The sequence below is a fragment of the Notolepis coatsorum genome (assembly GCF_963971535.1).
Source record: "Notolepis coatsorum genome assembly, chromosome: 11".
NCBI lineage: Eukaryota > Metazoa > Chordata > Actinopteri > Aulopiformes > Paralepididae > Notolepis > Notolepis coatsorum.
Genome location: NC_140175.1, coordinates 18,558,144 through 18,579,474, shown reverse-complemented (window position 1 = coordinate 18,579,474; position 21,331 = coordinate 18,558,144). Strand labels below are relative to the sequence as shown.

The window sequence follows — 21,331 nt, the reverse complement described above, 5'->3', positions numbered from 1 at the left end:
TACACCAATCGGCCAGATGGTGGTGCTACAGTATAATCAAAGGTCAAGATGTACAATTTTGGAAAAAGTTGCAATTGACACAAGATTTCATACACATCCATCTATGGTATTTTTATTCAACAACGTTGCCACTGAGACCCTCATTTCTGCCTTTTAGATATATATATTTTTTTGATATTTTCCCCCCTCCTTTTTCCTCCGTTTTTCTCCCATCCCAATGTTAGTCGTTATGCCAATTCCCAATCCCCTTCCTGGTCGCTGCACACCTACCCCCTACGGTCGGTCTGGGAGAGTGGAAGCTATCACATGCTTCCTCCAACACATGTGTAGCCAATCAACCGCTTTTCACCTGGCAGCGCGGACTCTCACTGAGAGGGTGTAACGTGTGGAAGGATCACACTACCCCCCTTAGATCCTTTCCTCGCTGAGCAGGCACCCCGACCGAACTGTAGGAGTCGCTGTTTACAACGACCAGGACCCACCCACCAGCTTTCCCACCCCTAACACTGCCAATTGTGTTAGTATGAACGACCAGCCCAAGCTGGTAGCAATGCCGAGAGCTGGGCTCGAACCCAGCATCTCCTGCACTAGTGGCAAGCGCCTTGCCCACTGCGCCACTTAGCCGCCCTCTTTTAGATTGTTTCTTAAATAACCCCTACACCTCCTAGGCTGTTCACCTGATTCCTACACGCTGTGTGGCATGTAGGGACAAACATCTTCATGTGTGTCATTCAGAAAGTTGCCCAAACCATAATCGACTACACCCACCCGTCATAAACAGGAAGTTAAGTGTCATTATATAGACCACCGCAACACTTCCAGTATTTTGAGCTCATGGGAGGAAGGGAGCGCGGGGGGGGGGGATAAAATTAATGAATGTTGATTAGAGCCTTGACGTAAGGGGTTGTAGATTAATTTGATCCCCACACGCTCTCTTTCACACCCTCCCCCTCACAAGCTCCATGTAGTGCGAAAAAGTTCAGTGGTCTATTTGCACCAAACATGACACGTTCGCTCCACCACGCGCTCGCTCAGCGATAAGAAAACGATACAAAGCTTTTGTCATTGAACACACGGTGGCGCTATTCACCAATTCACAAAGACATGAGTTCGCCACACCGCCCGGTAAGACATGTGTCCCAACGCCTCACGACAAATATCACACTCTTTATTGACCAGATGGTGGCCCTGGCTATAATCAAAGGTCAACAAAGCTTTGACAAGACATCATTTGCACACCATTTAACTCTTGATTGACGCGATACGTCGTACAACGTTTCCAGCTTTGGTCTACTACTATGCCACTAGATATAGCTGCATAAAGATGGCTGTGATGCTCAGATTCGAAGCACATATTGAGGTGGCAGGTCAGAATGGGGGGGGGGCGGGGGGGGGGGTCTCGGTAGCCAGATTGGTTGCAGTTTATCACAAAGTATGTGCTTGTTTTTAGATTGAATTGTGGTTTAGTGATTCGGGGGACGAGTGATCAATATTGATGTCTGAAGATTCAGAGGCAGTGTAGGTGGATAATTGATGAGTCCAGTCTATGTCTGTATCGATTCCAATTAATTTGGATCGATTAAACACGGTCGATATCAATGTAAAGTGACTGCACAACAGGCAGCAATGCTTGTGTACGCCGGTATCTGCTCTGGAAAATGGTAATGTATACCGCAACACGCACCACACCCCTCAGTTCAAATGGATCACCGCTGTCTCTGTTGTGACAGGACTACATTTCATCATACATCATGTGTAACCTCCGTGAAATTAATGATCCACACACACACACACACACACACACACACACACACACATCAGTTCAACGCGCTTCCCAAAATGAAGCGGCGTTATACGGGGAGAAAGGAGAGACGGGATAGGGGTCAATTCACAGTTTCACATTCACAGTTATTGTCGAGTTCAGTTCATCAGTTCATCTTTCACCAGAAGGAACACGTGAGTTCAGGGAATACTATCGAGGATTATTAACCCGTTCACTACGCAGGATTCTCACAAAGACGCGGGGGTCCCGAGCGAGGGCTTCCGCGGCGGCCGCCCGCTGCCCCTCAGGAGTACTGCGTGTTGGAGATCTTCTTCCACAGCAGGGTCTTCAGGTTGTTCAGCACCAGGGAGTGATGCACCTCCATCTGACTCGCCAGGCCGCTGAGCGTCACGCAGGTGCGCAGCTGCTTCTCCAGGTCCCCGCGGAGGTCCGCCGGCGCTCCGAACAGCAGGAAGTCCTGCAGCAGCACGCACACCTTGGCCAGGTTGGGCTGCACCACCTCGCCGTTGCACTGCTTCGCCAGCCGGTCGCACGTGGCCGTGCAGTCGCGGCCGTACGTGCAGTCGGCGTTGGTCTCGCAGCGCCGGCCGCGCAGGAAGCCGCGCACGGCCGCCTCGGACGACACGCTGCGCAGGTCCGCCATCTTGCAGTCGTAGCGGCCGTTGTAGCCCACGTGCCGGGGGCTGGCGTCGCACATGAGGAAGCTGCCGTAGGCGCCGTGGAACACCTCCTCCACGAACTCCAGCAGGCCGATGGTGATGCGGGCGCGGCGCGGCCAGGCCGGGGCCAGCCAGCGGTTCAGGCCGGAGCTCAGGGCCCCGGGGACCAGGGCCTGCAGGTAGGCGGGGACCTCCAGCCTGTAGAGGGAGCTGTGGGCCACGCGCTCCGTCACGTAGAGGTCCCCGCAGAAGCCCAGGAGCTTGGGCGTGTGCTCCTTCTCCTGCAGCGCCACCATCAGGAGGAACTCGTTGATCTGGACCAGCGCCCAGACGGACTTGGCCTCCGCCAGGGACACCTTGCCGTCCTGGTTGACGTCGGCCAGGATGACGACGCGGCCCACCAGGGTGTTCAGAGACGGCTGCTCACCGAGGTTGGTCTGCGACACAGAGAGACACGACGGGGGTTAATATCTGTTCACTTATTAGAATGGGCCTCAAGAAGGATCCAGTCATATATCTACAGGTAGTCCAGAACGCGTGAATACTTTCGACAACAAATGTTTGTTTCCGCATTCGAGTTTTGCGCTCTGATTGGCCAGGTCATGTGACATGTGCGCCAATCGTGGGACGGCAAGTGCGGCGCCTATTTCCAGGTCTAACAGCCTGCAAACTACCTAACGCCTAGTTTATCACTGGTTAAGCTTAGGCGACTCTTTCGCAGTTGGTTATGGTTAGAGTTTGGAATCAGGGCAGGCGTTCTATCGCCCTGCTCTAAGACAAACTCTAACCGTAACCAACTTCGAAAGAGCGCCTAAGCTTAACCAGTGTAGAAACTTGCGGTCCCACGATTGGGCGTACATGTCACATGACCTGGCCAATCAGAGACGCGGAAACACGAACGCGTTGGTAAAAGCAATCAGGCGAACAGGGCAGCACGGTTGGCTTTGAGTTGCTCACTAAGGTCCAATGTCAACCGTATGCATGCTGGTCTCTCCTGGCTCACAGTTGAAAAAAGGTTATCGTCTCTAACTCACTTGTATTGTGTAAATCAGTCATTAACAGCAAAACTCCATATTTTGTGTTTGAGCAACTTGTTTACAGAAGCTCTATACAAGACCATAATACAAGAGGGGCCAGAAATGGTCCGTTTGTACTCCCTCGTCCTAGAACCAATGATTTAAAGCGGCCTTTTATTTATAGGTGCATAACACTCTGGAACAACCTACCTAGTTATCTCTACACTTTTAGTAAATCGATTTTTAAAAAGAAACTCAAATCTCAATTACAGCTGTTGCCTTAATATGTATTGCATTTGTGTATGGGTTTTTGCCTATTAGCCTACAAGTTCTCATTTTGTATCTTTAAAAATGGATATTTATTGTATGTTTTAGTTAATTGATTTGTTTTTTATTTCTATCTATAGCATCTGTGAAAGTAGCTTATTTGCTATATACTAAATCCTTGTTTTTATCTTTTGTATTGACTGTTTTATGTATTGTGTTGTGTGGACCCCAGGAAGACTAGCTGGGAGCCATGGCACCAGCTAATGGGGATCCTTAATAAAAACAAAAACAATACTGTAATATGTAAATAATGACGTGAAAAGATTAGCATTTTTAGGATATCTTTTTCATGCATGCTTGGACTTGAGTCACTTTGACTCAATACTCAAAATCATCAAAATCATCAAAGACTTGCAACTCGACTTTTAACACCTACTGTATGACGCCATTAACGCCCTTCCCAACCATAATATCCGTCATGCAGACACTCTTGCATCATTCAAACAAGCCCTCAAAACCCACCTTTTTACCCTTGCTTTCAACCCATAAACTCGTTCCTCTCTCACCTTTTTTTTATTTCCCTCTACTAAAACTGTATTGTATTGTTGTTTTGTTAAAGTGTCTTTGAGCATTTGGAAAAGCGCTATATAAATCCGATGTATTATTATTATCAGGGATGTTCGATGCTGGCTTTTTTACCTATACGGATATTGTCCAACTCTTAATTTCCGATACCGATATCAACCGATACCGATATATGCAGGGTCCCCCCCCCCCCCCCCCCCCCCCCAAAACGGAATAATTTCAGGTAATTAACATTACATATCTCTTGTCATGGAATTAACATTATGCATACTTTTGACAATAAATTAAATCAGAATTTGTTCTTACTTGCTTGCCTGGGTAAATAAAGGTTAAATAGATGTAAAAAAAATATATATATACCGGTATACAGTATATTTAATTTTTTTTAAACCGATACCGATAATTTCCGATATCACATTTTAATGCCAATATCGGTAGGCCGATAATATCGGACATCCCTATTATTATGATGACTCGTGACTTCACTCTGACTTGAGCCTTATGACTTGAAAGACTTGATACTCTCCCCAAGCCCAAAATGTAAAAAATAAAAATTATGCCACAAAAAGTGTAAAGCGAATCAACTTAATTTCCCTGATTACAGTTTCACTTTGGACCAGTCTGTCAGTTGTTGTGTGAGCAGGAAGGAAGTTGTGTTATCAGTGCAGAATCATCAAAATCTAATAAACTACCAACTATTGGCTTTAAAACTCGGAAACGGCGCCACATTCGTAAAGAACGCATTGGGACTCGTTCAGGACTCGAAACCCAAAGTTTCATTGATTGATTGATTGATTGAAAACTTTATTAACAGATTGCAGAATAGGTACAATACAGTACAGCTCAATACTAACAACTGCCAAGAGGATGAAGACCAGAAAAATACTTTCATCTTGTTTACATAAGGGTCCTCCATTTTCAATTCATCAATCTTCCTGGACTTTTTACTTGAAATTGTTTTATACTTTACATTTTATATATTACTGTATATTTTTGGCTGTATATTTTAGAATGCATATCGACCAACTGTATTTTTATTATTATTTGTGATTTTTGACTACCCAAATGTTTATTGTGAGCGATCTGTAGTGCTGAATTTCCCTCGGGATCTATAAAGTACTTCTATTCTATTCTTAAATGGATCCATCTGGAAAATAGACAGCGCTTGTGGCATGAAAAGAGCTTTGCCGCTGCGCCGTACCGTCCATTAGGCAACTGGCCCAGGGCCATGGCGGCTCGATCTCCTCCCTCTCATGCTGCTGTCAGTGACTACTGTTTGGGCCTCGATCTCCTCCCTCTCATGCTGCTGACAGTGACTACTGTTTGGGGCTCGATCTCCTCCCTCTCATGCTGCTGACAGTGACTACTGTTTGGGGCTCGATCTGCTCCCTCTCATGCTGCTGACAGTGACTACTGTTTGGGCCTCGATCTCCTCCCTCTCATGCTGCTGCTGACAGTGACTACTGTTTGAGGCTCGATCTCTTCCCTCTCATGCTGCTGACAGTGACTACTGTTTGAGGCTCGATCTCTTCCCTCTCATGGTGTTGCTGACAGTGACTACTGTTTGGGGCTCGATCTCTTCCCTCTCATGCTGCTGACAGTGACTACTGTTTGGGGCTCGATCTCTTCCCTCTCATGGTGTTGCTGACAGTGACTACTGTTTGGGGCTCGATCTCTTCCCTCTCATGCTGCTGACAGTGACAACTGTTTGGGGCTCGATCTGCTCCCTCTCATGCTGCTGACAGTGACTACTGTTTGGGGCTCGATCTCTTCCCTCTCATGCTGCTGACAGTGACTACTGTTTGAGGCTCGATCTCTTCCCTCTCATGGTGTTGCTGACAGTGACTACTGTTTGGGGCTCGATCTCTTCCCTCTCATGCTGCTGACAGTGACTACTGTTTGGGGCTCGATCTCTTCCCTCTCATGCTGCTGCTGACAGTGACTACTGTTTGGGGCTCGACCTCCTCCCTCTCATGCTGCTGACAGTGACTACTGTTTGGGGCTCGATCTCTTCCCTCTCATGCTGCTGCTGACAGTGACTACTGTTTGGGCCTCGATCTCTTCCCTCTCATGGTGTTGCTGACAGTGACTACTGTTTGGGGCTCGATCTCTTCCCTCTCATGCTGCTGCTGACAGTGACTACTGTTTGGGGCTCGATCTCTTCCCTCTCATGCTGCTGACAGCGACTACTGTTTGGGCCTCGATCTCTTCCCTCTCATGGTGTTGCTGACAGTGACTACTGTTTGGGCCTCGATCTCCTCCCTCTCATGCTGCTGACAGTGACTACTGTTTGGGCCTCGATCTCTTCCCTCTCATGCTGCTGACAGTGACTACTGTTTGGGCCTCGATCTCTTCCCTCTCATGCTGCTGACAGTGACTACTGTTTGGGGCTCGATCTCTTCCCTCTCATGCTGCTGCTGACAGTGACTACTGTTTGGGCCTCGATCTCTTCCCTCTCATGCTGCTGACAGTGACTAACATCACGTGACCAATCGCAGCCACTCTTATTGTCTGGGACCAAATACGGCCACGCCCCATTCCCAGTAAAAAGTGGGAATCTCTAGAATGGGTTTCGGGCGACGCTGTATATGGAAGTGCCTCTCAAGGTGACGATTAGACAACCCTTTCTGTTGTCAGTAGATGGCAGCATTGGTTTAAAATTAAAAGGTGAACATGTTGAAAACTACATGAATACATTTCCCAAGAGCGTTAGCACAGGTCACAGGTCACTGGGATGTGTCCATTCTTCGCCGTGATCTGAACAGCGGTAAACTATTACTGCGACCTCGGTATAGCGACCGCGAATGGTAAACTAATTATCTTAACAAAAGTGCGCTGGTAGCGTTACATATGTTGTCTAAAAGGGGACATATGGTACAATTTAAGATTTTAATGATAATCGGCATATAAAGGACAACATAAAGCATCGTTAATTTGTAAGAAACCTCAATGAAAACGGTAATATTCGCTATTGTTATGAAAATGTGCTAGAATCCTATACAAATTTGGACGCATTTGGTCTACGTTCTGTTACTGTTTGGGGCTCGATCTCCTCCCTCTCATGCTGGTGCTGACAGTGACGGGGACTATACTGTTTGGGGCTATATTTGGCAGCGGTCTTCACCCCCCTCACATCCTGTTTCTTCTCTCACTTCCCTCCGTCCTCAATGCCTCTTACATCCAAACATCGTCTTCTTCAGTCCGTCCCCCTATTTAGTCTCTCTCTCCGGGGCGGCTTCACACTGTTAATGAGGCCGCGCTGCGCTGCCCTGCCTGCCTGCCTTTGTACTGGCGGTGGTCACGCGTGTTGTACAGTAGAGCCACATGCGCCGTCGGTCTGAACCCCGGCTGGAGATACTGGGCTAAAATGTGTGCAGGATATGAAATATATATGTACTGTATGTGTATTCTAAAACGTCATGTATTGTTTGTATTGTATATATATGTATATGTCTGTAGATACTATATCTGTATCTCGCTGCTGGCGGGACAAAACCTCCTAACTCCATATATATATATATATATATATTTTTTTTATCAACTCAGTAGATCATCCTCCATGTGTGTGTGGTTTTACAAAGTCTACACAATGGGAAAGCATTAAACCAATCATCTGTCTAAACCTCGTAACTCTATTTGCCCTCAAATCTGTGTTAGTTTTTTTCAACTTCTGAAAAGTTGGGTTTTTGGAGTTATGAGGTTTTGTCCCGCCAGCAGCGATCTGTACCTGTACATATCCCTTACCTACTCTTACTAGTTATAACTTCATGCACCTGTACATATCCCTTACCTACTCTTACTAGTTATAACTTCATGCACCTGTACATATCCCTTACCTACTCTTACTAGTTATAACTTCATGCACTCTTCGTAATAATATTAATAATATATTATACTAACATACACTCAACACTGTAGCAGCACTCAAGTCTGAACACTTTGATGAACATTGTTACTCTGATCGAGTTGTACCCTTCCTGCTGACTTGTCGTACAAAACTTGTATGACTACCAGTATGACTACTATTACCATAGTGTCTTTATACCTGTATCACTATACATATTAATATTACAACTCTGTACATACATCTGATAAGCACTATTACTCAGTAGTACTAATTTATATATTGTATACCCAGTTTAATCCCCTGTAGTGTACATTGTATATTACACATGACATGACTGTTACATTTGCACTCTGGTTGGATGCCAAACTTCTTTTCGTTGTACTGTACTTGTGCTGTATGATGACAATACATTTGAATCTAATCTAATGTACAACTTGGAAGTTGAAATAATTTTTGATAATCAAGATCTAGATGAGGCAGGCTTTACTACAGTCGTGATGGTAGAACGAGATGGTTAAAATCATCAGTTCTTATTAGCTATGATACTGTAGCTAATTATCTAATTAGTTAGGGAGACTTGTATGTCTCCCTCCCCGTGTTGCATGCTGATATCATTTTCTTAATGTCTCTCTTTTAGCCACATTATCAAAATTAAAAGGAATATATTACCGTTCATTGCATGGTTTCGATTAGCTCATATTTCATAACATCCACACTATGATTATAGTACTGGAAATGGTGTGTGTGTGTCTTTGTGTGTGTGTGTGTGTGTCTTTGTGCATATTGCAGATATGTAGTAAGTGTCCTGAAATCTGTAGATTGGTGTAGATGTTGGTGTATCACTGCTCATGGAGTTGAAGCAACAGATCTGGAGACAGTATTTAAAGTACATATTAAAGCTTATTATTAACACGGGAGCCCCTCAGGGCTGTGTTTTATCCCCTGTATTAATATTTTCTGTATATACCAACGGAATCATAATACAAAATTATCACTGTGATTTATACAAATATGCAGATGATATGGCCTTTGTTGGCCTTTTGTATTTATAAAGGGGATGTGACTGGAGAACTGTCAGACCTGAATTATACAACCAGCCGACGTACCTCTTCACCTTATAATGCACTCTGGTACTTACACTCATTACATCCAGACTATGATTATTGTACTGTAAATGAGAGCTATTTTATAGCACTGCACTATTGCACTATTTTATGCTAATTATATGTAAATGTATAGCCATTTTATTGCACTGCTTTTATTCTACATTTACATTTCGTCATTTAGCCATTTATCCAAAGCGACTTTCAAGTTCTGTACGACAAGTCAGCAGGAAGAGAAGGGTACAACTCTTTCAGCTGAGTAACAATGTTGGGTGCTGCAGTGTATTCGGTCTACATTTTATGCATTGCTCTTATTCTGTCTATTTCATACTCGTTTTATGCCTGTGGCTCATGAGGTAGAGCGGTCGTCTGGTAATCGGAATGTTCCCGGTTAGATTCCCGCTCCTCCCGGGCAGCGTGTTGAAGTGTCCTTGAGCAAGACTCTTAACTCATTCAGCGCCATACCCGAGATAAGTCGGGTTATCTCGCCAGCGGTTGAGCGCCATACCCGAGATTTCTCGGGTTTTGATCATTTGATCTTTTTCCTTTGATCCCCGTTCTAAACAATCATCCAGATCATTCTATGTGTCCCTGGCTCGTTTGCCCACGTTGGAATTGCAATGCCGAATCTCACCAGGTGGCAGTATCGCCTACATTTTGAACTCCGAAAGAAATGAATCAGGAGAGGCAATGAATGAACTCGACTATCAAGACTTGCTCTGAGGGGGAGGAGCTCTTCCAAAGCAATCACTAGCAGATCTGCTCGCCTCAAAACCTATAGTGTCCCGTAAACACGTGTAATTACATATAAACGAGTAATCGCGATCGCCGATGGGATCATTGGAATTATTCTTTTTGGATTACCTTCTGGCTAAGGTAAGGACCCCCTATGTCTATTTTACCGAACCTGAAACATGTTTATGTAACGATCACAGTGTCTTACTTATAAACCAAGCGTTTTGTAACTATCGCATTTTCGGGGTACCCGAAAATGACTAGAAATAGTGTCTGTCAAATGAGCCATACTATTGTCTCCATAGCTCTGCAAAGATCGTGAAATATCGCGAAAATGGTCATGAAAAGCTGGCACTAAACAGTGAAGGATGGGGGAAGCTTGTGGCGCTCAATGTGTTAACCCCTAACTGCTCCCGATGAGCAGGTTGGCACCTTGCATGGTCGCCTCCACCATCGGTGGGTGAATGTGAGGCATAAATTGTAAAGCGTATATATATATATCCACATCTGTCTGTACATACCTGCATATCATTATTTTTATATATCTGGACATATCCCTTACCCACTGTACTAGTAAAACCTACTAGTTATGCCGGCGGACAGTATTACTACTACCATAGTTTGTCTTTATACCTGTATCACTGTAAATATTAATACTACAACTCTGTACATACATCCGATTAGCACTATACTCGGTAGTACTACTTTATATATTTTATACCCAGTTTAATCACCTGTACATTGTATATTACATTTGCACTCTGGTTGGATGCCAAACTTCTTTTCGTTGTACTGTACTTGTATGCTGTATGATGACAATACATTTGAATCTAATCAAATCTATTTCCGTATGGTATGGGAATCTTAAAAACAATACAGGAGCAAGTGGGCGAGGTGGTCAGTGTAGCCAGTAAAGTAACTGGGAGACACAGAAGCAGCTCTCTGGTAACAGCAGGACAGAGTACCCTCACATCCCCTCTCTGAGGCTAAGCCTTGGCAGGCGCTACAGGATGCCTTTGGCAACAAAGAACATACCGTATACAAGACGTCATTCATTCCACATGCAGTTAGCCTGCTCACTTCTGACCCTTCACCTTTAACTGCTGTATTCTACACGGCCAATGTCGTTGTGTGGATGTGAGTGCAGTGCTGTGTGGATGTGAGTGCAGTGCTGTGTGGATGCAGTGTTACAAAGGGTTAACCTTCTGTTGTGTGGTAGTGAAAGGTTAACCTTCTGTAGTGTGGTAATGAAAGGGTTAACATTCTGTATGTTATTTAAAAAAAAACATATACTTTGTATTGTATAGTTTGTATCGATTGTTGTGCATTGTTGTTTACAGTCTACTGTAAACAAGCATTGATCCTACTACGGCTGAGGAGCCGGGGAAAACAAGCATCTCTCGTTTTTCTGAATGTATAAATATAAATAAAAAATAAAATGATCTGAATCTGAATTAATTGAGGTTTCTAGTGACTGGCTGGTCCCAGTCTAGTTTACTCTGAACAGGGTGAATCTGCATTTTGCTATGATGCCTCTAGCTCATAAGTTTAAAACCTTGATCTCCAACCTTCGTCAATCAGGTTGTACCTGTTTTAATTGATTTGTTGTCCTTGCTCTTTGCCTCGTCTTCTTGTCTTATCGTCATGATTTTATACGCTGTGTGATTTTATATGCTTTAAAGGAAATCTCAGTTGCCTTTCGAGTTGAAATAAAATGTTTGAAATTAAATTAATGTTTGGTGTTGCGGTGGCGCTGTGCCAGGTCGCCACGGTGACACGTAGAGAGAGAGAGAGAGAGCGAGAGACCTTGAGGAAGCCGTGCAGCATCTCTCTGAACTCGTCCATGGAGGTGCCGCGCGTGGGCTTGTCGAACAGCGTCATCTCCTGCCGCAGCACCGAGTCCGGACCCCCGTCGCCCTTCAGCGGCTCCTCGATCCCACATTTAATCACCACCGGCCGCTCCTTCCAGAGCCCGCTGTACACCTGCAGGAGAGACGAGAGGCCACGTCGAGAGGTGAGGAGCACGCAGGGCTTTCCCTAAACTATGGTACTATAGGGGCGCAGCGTCGCTATGACAACGAGCCAGAGCCACCATGATGTGTTGTTTTTTTGTTTACATTTTTGTTTTTGCAGTGTTTATGTTTATTTAGGATCCCCATTCACTTTTGCACTTGACAAAAGCTATTCCGACACTTAAAACAATACAATATTCAAGACATTACATCATTATCAACATCAATTACATCATCAATTACGTCATTATCAACATCATTAACAATCTCATCCAAGGATGACATTGTACAAGATACTCATTAGTATAAAGTATTAAAATAAAATAATTAAAATAAATAAATAGTGCTTCCTGACTGAGCAGCACTCACTGCCATCAACATAAATACAATTAACAAAGTCAATGCCGCTATGCCATAAGGGTTCAGTGCATGCTTGTTAGCAGATGGTATTTTAATTTCTTCTTGAAAGTATCAGTGAAAGCTTGGGGCCAGCTTAGAAACAGACGCATCATTGTCTAATACGTGATTGCTCTGTCCTCTGTTCTTCTGTTCCACTGTGTGTGTGTGTGTGTGTGTGTGTGTGTGTGTGTGTTTTCGTGTTCAAAGTTAAACTGTTGTGCAACCTTATACACTGTACTTAAATGTTTTTAAGTTGCAGGAAATAACAGCAAACGGCTTTCTTTACTGCAAATTTGCACAGCCCCTCCCCCTCCGGACCACCCACACTAGCACCATCAAGTGGGTTCGAATGATCAGCACCATCTTGTTTGAAACTCCTGGGGAAAGCCCTGCGTGTAGCGTGAGGGTGGCAAGAGGCCGCATGCTCTCATTAGACAGGCGTATTAATAATGGTTGTGTACACTGTAGGGCTGTCCCCGAAGCCTGTTTTTGGGCTTAGAACTTCGTCAGGGTTTTTCGAACCTTCGTTTTTAATAATAATAAAAATTAATTCAAAATCTTTATAAAAAAAAAAAAAAAAATTATTAAAAATGTAAAATTATAAGGGGCAGTCAGGTGGCGTAGCGGAGATTGTGCTCGTCACCAACGCAGGAGATGCTGGGTTCGAGCCCAGCTCTCTGCGTTGCTACCAGCTTGGCTGGTCGTTCATACTAATACAATTGGCAGTATTAGGGGGTGGGAAGCTGGTGGGTGGGAATCTGGCGTTGTGGACAGCGACGCCTACAGGTCAGGTCTCGGCGCTTGCTCAGCGGGGGCAGGACTTGGTGGAGATAGCGTGCCCTCCCACGCGTTACACTCCACCAATGAGAGTCCTCGCTGCCAAGTGAAAAGACGTCACTGGCTGTCGCCGCACGTATCGGAGGAAGCGTGCGATCGACTCGGGACGCCCTTGTACCGACTCGTAGGAGAACATGCAAACAACAACCAGGTAGGGGAGGGGGGAATTGGCACAACGACTAAATTGGGATGGAAAGAAAAACAGAGAAATTAGAAATAGAAAAAAAAATTATATATATTTTTAAAATTCTAATGCTGATTTAGAATTCGAATGCACGAAGGTCCGAACGTTTGGGCTCAGCCCTAGTACACTGTGTGGGGGGGTGTGTGTGCGTGTTACCTGGTGCGTGGAGGAGGTGGACATGCAGCGCTGCAGGGTGAGAGTCCTCTGGTCACACAGGGCCTTACAGGATGAGCCCGAGATGATGCCCCTTCTGTAGTGATCACACTGAAACAGGAAATACACCACAATCAATCAACAGGAAGTCAACTGGGAGGGAGGAGCCACTGACTCCCATGTCAACAAGACAAGATACAAGATTTCCTAAATAAAGGATAAATAAATAAAGGATAAATAAATATTGCCACACAACCAGGTTTGGTGGTATTTGTGATCGGTACAGAGTGTATTAAGCTCTACAGTACATAAAACTGGAACATAGATACATTTACCCCCCCCCCCCCCCCCTTCCCACAATGGATACATAATACAGCACAAGGTGGCACCACAAGCTAAGCTATTGTATATTGTTGTAACTCAGTTACCTTCTCTGCTCTGCATTGTGTATACATTGTATATACTGTATATATGTATATTGAACATTTTTGTTTTGTTTACACTTGTTTACGTACTTGACTTTCTATTTTATACTTATTTTATACTATCTTTTTATTTGATCTAGCACACTCCCGGGAGCAAAACAGAAAGAAGCATTTCATACAAAAGTATTCTGTATTTCTGTATGACAACAACTAATAAAGAAACTTGAACTTGAACATGACACAATAAATACATAAATACAGCACAGCACAACACAGCACAACATAACACACGGAAGAGTCTAGTCCATCAGGTCAGGAGCTTGGTTAGTGTAAGGGGGGGGGGGGGGGGGGGGGGGGCCAAAGGGAGTTCAGGGTTCCGAATGGCGGGTTGGGAAGAAGCTGTCCTTGAAGCGGGTGGTTTTTGAGAGGATGGACTTGAAGCGCCTACCTGAGGGCAGGGGCTGAAACAGGGGTGTGCTGGGTGTGTGAGGGCTCTTGAGAGGCCTGCTGCTAGATGGCATCAGGCTACGGGCACTTGTTCACTTGAGACTCAGAGGTCGGGGCAGCATCGGTCACCCCTGCCTTTGCCAGAGGTTGTTTGCACGTTGCAGGCAGCCAGGAGGAAATGGGTATATGAATTATTGAAAAGGGTGTAAGATAATCTGCTTGAGAAGGACAACACACTTGAAACCCATGAATGATAAATCCATCCTTCATAAAAGGATGACATTGTTATGTCAGTGTAACGGAGGTACCGTGAGTATATCCACAGTCACGATGGACTTCAAGTGTTGTGAAGTGACTGTGGCACTAGGGGTGGGGAAAAAATCGATAAGTAGTAGTATCGTGATACTTTGTGTGGCGATACTGTATCGATATTTAATTATTCATAAAAAAAATTAAAAAGAATATATATATTTCTTTTGTATAAGGAAGTTGCATTGTTCATTTCAATACCTGTAATAGTACAGTAGTCCACACACACATGTGCATTCAGTTAAGTTGGAATATGACTGTAATATAAACAGTTCAGTTTGTCAGGTACATGCAACACAGTGTTTACTGTCTGCTTGAGAAAATACCATGTTCTGCAATAAAAATGATTGAAGTGAGATGAACAGACTGAACTTTATTTTATTAGATAAAACATGTTGACAAAGTTTTACTTTGCAGTTGAAAAAAGGTAATAAATTAAATTTGATCCACATTTTTTTTCATTTTTTAATTCTCGCAATACTCAGCATATCGCGATATATTTAGTATTGCGATACTATCGTATCGTGATGCAAGTATCGCGATAGTATCGTATCGTGAGGTCTCTGGCGATTATTTCCCACCCCTATGTGGCACGTAGCGGTACTGCAAGTAAACTCATCCACCCTTAATTAAAAAGGCATCCAGACACGTTACCAAGAAGTGAATTCACCTCTTGGTATAGCGGTCTGTGTTGATGTCACCCGTGGGGCTGGCCGACCCGGGTTCGAGACTCACTCGGGGCATCGAAGTTTAACACAACGCAGAGGTGGCAATACGAGCTACATTAGTATATCTTTAATTTCAAATAAAAGAGCCTATATCGTGTATGTACTGTATGTCTATTCTAAAATGTCCTGTATTGTTTGTGTTGTATATACAGTATGTCTGTAGATACTATATCTGTACATATCCCGTATCTACTTGTTATGGTCATTATTATATGTTTCATCCTATTACATCATTTGTGTACAGCTTACTTTGGCCTATTAGTTCATAGCTCTGTTTAAATACATATTATCTGTACAGCCTTGACTAGTTAATATAGTTAACTAGTATCAGACACTAGAACGACCAAGGCCCAGGTCAGCTTGACTTAGATATGACCTGTCCAAGGTTCTTTTCTTGTTGTTTTCATATCAGTCTTGTGTGAAACACGACAAAACCCCTAAACCCATCTTTGTTTTCATTTGTCATTCCCAGCTGGTGTTTAATTGTAAGTCTGACCAGAGCTCTTTCTCACTTTCTGGTCAGACGCTCGTGTTACACTTGTCTCTGATTGTAAACTGAGGATACTTTTGTGTGGCCACAGAAATTTGACTCATCTGAATTTCTACAGTTCCACTGTTTGGCTCCTTTAAAATATTCAACAACATACTCTTACTGGTTAAGCTGCTGGCCAGTTACTACCATAGTGGGGTTGCAGGGGATGTCCCCCTCAATCAGGGGTGTAAAAAGTACCCAGAAATTATACTTAAGTGGGTACCGTCTCAAAATCACACTCAAGTAAAAGTCAGAGTATCTAGCTAAAAACACACTTGAGTAAAAGTAAAAAAGTTTCTACTTTTAAATGTACTTAAGTACTAAAAAGTTAAAGTTAAAACTTTTTTTCTGACTGTCTATTCTTCTGATAGCAGGTGTTTAATCAAAGATCCCAGCTTTCTAGTCTTGCACAAGGACCAATCGGCATGGGTATGGGCGGGTTCATTTTGCATTGATGGGGATTTGATTGGCTGTTTTTAAATAAAGTGCGACCGCAGGATTAATAACGTTAACGTTAGTTCGGCCAGAGAAACAAATATACTAATTGAAATGGTTGGACCTGCGAGATTTGTACTTTGTAGGTCTGCATTTTAAATGTAAGTACTTAAGTATTGTAACGAAGTACAATTACACAAGTACTTTACACCCCTGCCCTCAATATTGATATAGCTAAATTCAAAGAATATAGCTAATAATAATATAGCTAATATGAAAGACAACCTCCCAAAAAAACCATTTATATATCCTTCGTACCTGTATATATATAATAATACAGGAGAATAAATATTTGAATGCAATACAGAATGCCTGAGAGCGTTATATTTGTGTCAGCGGGTACCTGAATGTTGTCTTTTCCTTTACATAAAAAAAGGAAAGAAAATACCCCCCCCCCCCCCCCCCCATGTTGAAACCAAACCCACGCCCTTGACCACAATCCCTGATTATCCCAGGGACATCAGCATCAACAACAAATCCTATACTCACACACACACACACACACACACACACACACACACACACACACACACACACACACACACACACACACACACACACACACACACACACACACACACACACACACACACACACACACACACACACACACACACACACACACACACACACACGCACGCACACACACAATGTGATTGCTTGTTAAGACCAGGCTTGAGTATCGCATCATTGATTCCGCATCATCAAGTATTAATTACTCTTATCTGCCATTCCATTAATTGCCTTTTTTTGGACGGCTCATGATAAGACTCAAAGCCAGATCTGCATTAGAGACAGCTGGACACGGCAGGAGGGTAGCCTGGTTGTAGGCTACAGTATATAATATACCCCATGGCCAATGTCACTGGTATTATGGGATGCCGAGAGGCCAGTACAAGCAGCCCCCAGCTGTGACTCATGGGAAAAAAAACTACGTTTGTGTGGCTCATGTAGGAAAACAGAGAGAGAGAGAGAGAGAGAGAGAGAGAGAGGGAGAGACTCAGTCTAGAGAGTGCTTCCTTGGGTGGGTCAGTGTGGGGGTCTCTCTCTCTCTCCTATGCGCTTTTATTCTGATCTCAGTTAAACTTTTAAATAGTGCCAGATAAATGGCCGGCAATTATCGAATAACTGATATTTGGTTGTATATTATCGATATTCGATAATAACCAATATTTGGGTATACTATTCTATACATATGTGGTGTTGCCAGACATCCTGCTGTGCAGGTACTCTACTACTGTATCTTTTACATTGTTTATCTCCTCTGTTTGGAGTCAGTTGTGTTGTGTCATGTCTGTATGTATGTGTCTGTGGCTGTAGTAGTGTTATGATCGGATCAATGATGGTATTGGTATTGTATATTTTGCTTGTTGGTATTGACCAGGTTTGTAGCTCAGCATCTGTACCGCTGGTGGAAAAAGCCATGCCGGAGCGGTGCGTCCCTCCCTGCCCGCTGTTTGTTGTGCCGTTTACTCACGGCTTCGGTCCTGCATCGAGGCACTTAGTGCACCTGTACGTTGTTCCACCCACCCCACGCCCCGTAATGGTGCACTTACAGAACACCGGCCAGCCATGCGGTAAACACTCCACCGGTAACTTTAGAGTGTTGACCGTGACCTCGACGGGAGCCTCGCCGAACCGACCGGTAAAGCCGCAACGCACGGTAAGAGAGACACACGGTAAGAGAGGCGTGTGGTAAGAGAGGCGTGCTGTAAAAGAGGCGCACGGTAAGAGAGACACACGGTAAGAGAGGCGTGTGGTAAGAGAGGCGTGCGGTAAAAGAGGCGCACGGTAAGAGAGACACGCGGCCAGTGCATCACATGACCTCGCTTTATGGTCGACGAAGTGACAAGTTGACAGTTCCTCAAGCAGGATAAGAAGTAAGTGACCTTGACCCCTGACCCCGCCCTGAGCCATTATCCTTCTATAAAGTCTTGGTTTTTGTAGACTAAGCGGTAAGTGGACTGCATTTTATATAGCGCTTTACAACTTGTAAAATGGTAAATGGTGCGTTTATATAGCGCTTTTATCCAAACCGTGCAAAGGTGCCAACCAGGCATGCGTTGTTCATGGCACGGGGTACCACGGTGTGGGACCTCACTCGCTATTTGCATATCAATAGCTCCGGTCGTCAGGTGTGTTAAATACGTTCTCAGACACATTCACACCTAACCTTGTTGTGAAGACGTGTTACATTCCATTCGTAGAGGCAATTAGGCACTGTCTTTAGTCTGTGCCCAAGCGAGGGGACATTAAATGCGCATTCGCGGGAGCGCGCGCACGCGCAGGGAGCGTGCGTGCACGTGGTGCGTGTCACCCCAGATGATTTCAATAACGCACCACTGGTGCCAACCTGCTCATCGGGAGCAATTAGGAGGTTAAGTGTCTTGCTCAAGGACACATCGACATGCTGTACCAGGGAGAAGCGGGAATCGAACCGGGAACCTTCCGATTACCAGACGGCCACTCTACCTCCTGAGCCACTGTTGCCCCATAAGGTGTCTCACATTCACCCATTCATTCACACACACACACCGACGGCTGAGACGACTACGCAAGATGCCGACCTGCTCATCGGGAGCACAGTTAGGGGGGTTAAGTGTCTTTGCTCAAGGACACTTCGACACGCTGCCCGGGGGAGGAGCCGGAATCGAACCGGGAACCTTCCGATTACCAGACGGGCCGCTCTACCTTCTGAGCCACCGTCACCCCCAGACTAACTCCGATTCAGATTCAGATTAATTTATTCACCATATATAATACAAATGGAACGTGATTCGACATTACAGTGCATGATTTTTTTCACAAATAAGAATAACACAATAATAAATAAGTGCAAAACAGGACAGAACAGTGAGACAACAATAAGACAGTAAAGTGCAGTGGTTGGGGACATGGATACAGTGCAGCACAGTTCAAGTCCAGAGGTCCAGTCCTAGCAGCTCGCCATAGAGGGGGGGGGGGGGGGGCAGGGGGACACCTGACTGTCACTTTCCTAGTGTGTGTGTGTGGGGGGGGGGGGGGGGGGGGGGGTGGACTTACTATGACGATGTGACAGACGTGCCCCCGGCAGAGTTCGGAGTAGGAGGCGTACTGCATGTAGACCACCCAGCTGGCCACCAGGATCCCCAGCCAGGCCAGGAGCAGGTACTTGACCTTGATGGACGGCAGGCGACTCTTCAGAATAGAGAAGAGAGAGAGAGAGAGAGTAGAGAGAGAGAGAGAGAGAGATAATGTAGGGTCAAGCTCAAGCAGAGGATAAGGTTGGCTATTAGTAAAGGGTTAACCTTCTGTATAGTGTGGCAGTGAAAGGGTTAACCTGCTGTCGTGTGGCAGTGAAAGGGTTAACCTTCTGTGTATTGTCGCAGTGAAAAGGGTTAACCTTCTGTCGTGTGGCAGTGAAAGGGTTAAGGATCCAAGAAATTCAGATGAGTCAAATTGTCCAAAAAAAGAACATATTTTTATTTCTGTGGCCGCACAGAAAAGAATATCCTCAGTTTACAATCAGAGACAAGTGTAACACGAGCGTCTGACCAGAACGTGAGAAAGAGCTCTTAAGGGTCAGACTTACAATAATATACCAGCTGGGAATGACAAATGAAAACAAAGATGGGTTTTTAGGGGTTTTGTCGTGTCTGACACACGACACTGGAGCCAAGGACATGTCATATCTAAGGCAAGCTGCCCTGGGCATTGGCCGTTGTTGAACACTGGCTGTTAAGACTGTCTGTCGCCATAGTGTCTGAGAAACTGTATACACAGTAAATTTCGCTGAGTAGATTTGACTCAAACTGAGTACATTTTACTCACTTGGGCTCAAATGGACTCAGTTTGAGTAAAATTTACTCTGCGAAATTTACTGTGTACCAGTTAACTATTAACTAGTCAAGGCTGTACAGGGATAATATGTATTTAAACAGGAGCTATGGACCAATAGGAATAGGATTAAACATATAATAATTACCATAACACAGTATTCACCTTGCATTGGATTAAATTACCTTGCATTGGATTCAGTTGGATTAAATTGCCAAAACATAGCCTAAATGGACCATAGACAAGACTGGATCATTGCATGGGTGCAAACAACTGATCCATCACCTCTCATCTGTCAATTGCAATAATAATCCAATATTCTATAGTTTAGTATTCATTTAGTAGTTGTCGTGTGCAGTAGCCTAGATATCACCCCGTGACATAATGTAACGTTGTTAGGCAGATATGAGCTGAATATTGATTTATAATGGTGGCCTTCTTCTTTTAGGCCTACAGGGAAATGTAATCAATACATTCAACAATACATGAAACAGGCTAGGTGGTGAGGTCTATGTAAAGCATAAACATAATAATTCATGCCCCTACCTGCAGGCCCTTGGACAGGGGGCAGAACACCACCAGGTGGACCAGTCTCCTCAAAGCCCTGGACATCATCAGTCCGTTATTTATTATTAGGGTGATGCGGTCGGGGGGCGCGCTTGGCAAATCAGTGAACCGTGTCCCCGTCGCTCGAATCCCATCTTTATACCGACGACACGTCGGTCTGATCGTCAAGCCTATCTATAGCCCTGGCCCCTACGACATGATGCTTTCCAATACGAAACGGTCTGTTAATTGAAACACAACGACAGCCTTTTTCAGAATCTAATAAATCCACGCAATTCATTACCACCATCATCCGTCCTTTCCATCCGACCGACATTTCCTTTGCAGACGACCACCTATTATTACGACATCTCTGTTGTTATTATAGCGTATTTACAATTGACTTGATTTGATAGATCTGCTTGCATTTTGCAGGCGGCATGACCAGGCTGT

General features: G+C 44.5%; 1 protein-coding gene across 1 annotated transcript; it reads right to left on the bottom strand.

Annotated features, from left to right (window-relative positions):
* Nucleotides 1–2,066: 2,066 nt before the first annotated feature.
* dipk1b (divergent protein kinase domain 1B) lies at nucleotides 2,067–21,011 on the bottom strand (the record flags this gene model as incomplete). The annotated part of the gene is made up of 5 exons (XM_084324335.1): nucleotides 20,879–21,011; nucleotides 19,559–19,693; nucleotides 13,584–13,691; nucleotides 11,802–11,978; nucleotides 2,067–2,879 (listed from the first exon to the last, which is right to left on the bottom strand). The coding sequence occupies exons 1-5, from the start codon at nucleotides 20,945–20,947 to the stop codon at nucleotides 2,067–2,069; spliced, it is 1,302 nt and encodes a 433-aa protein (XP_084180461.1). The 5' UTR covers nucleotides 20,948–21,011.
* Nucleotides 21,012–21,331: the final 320 nt, after the last annotated feature.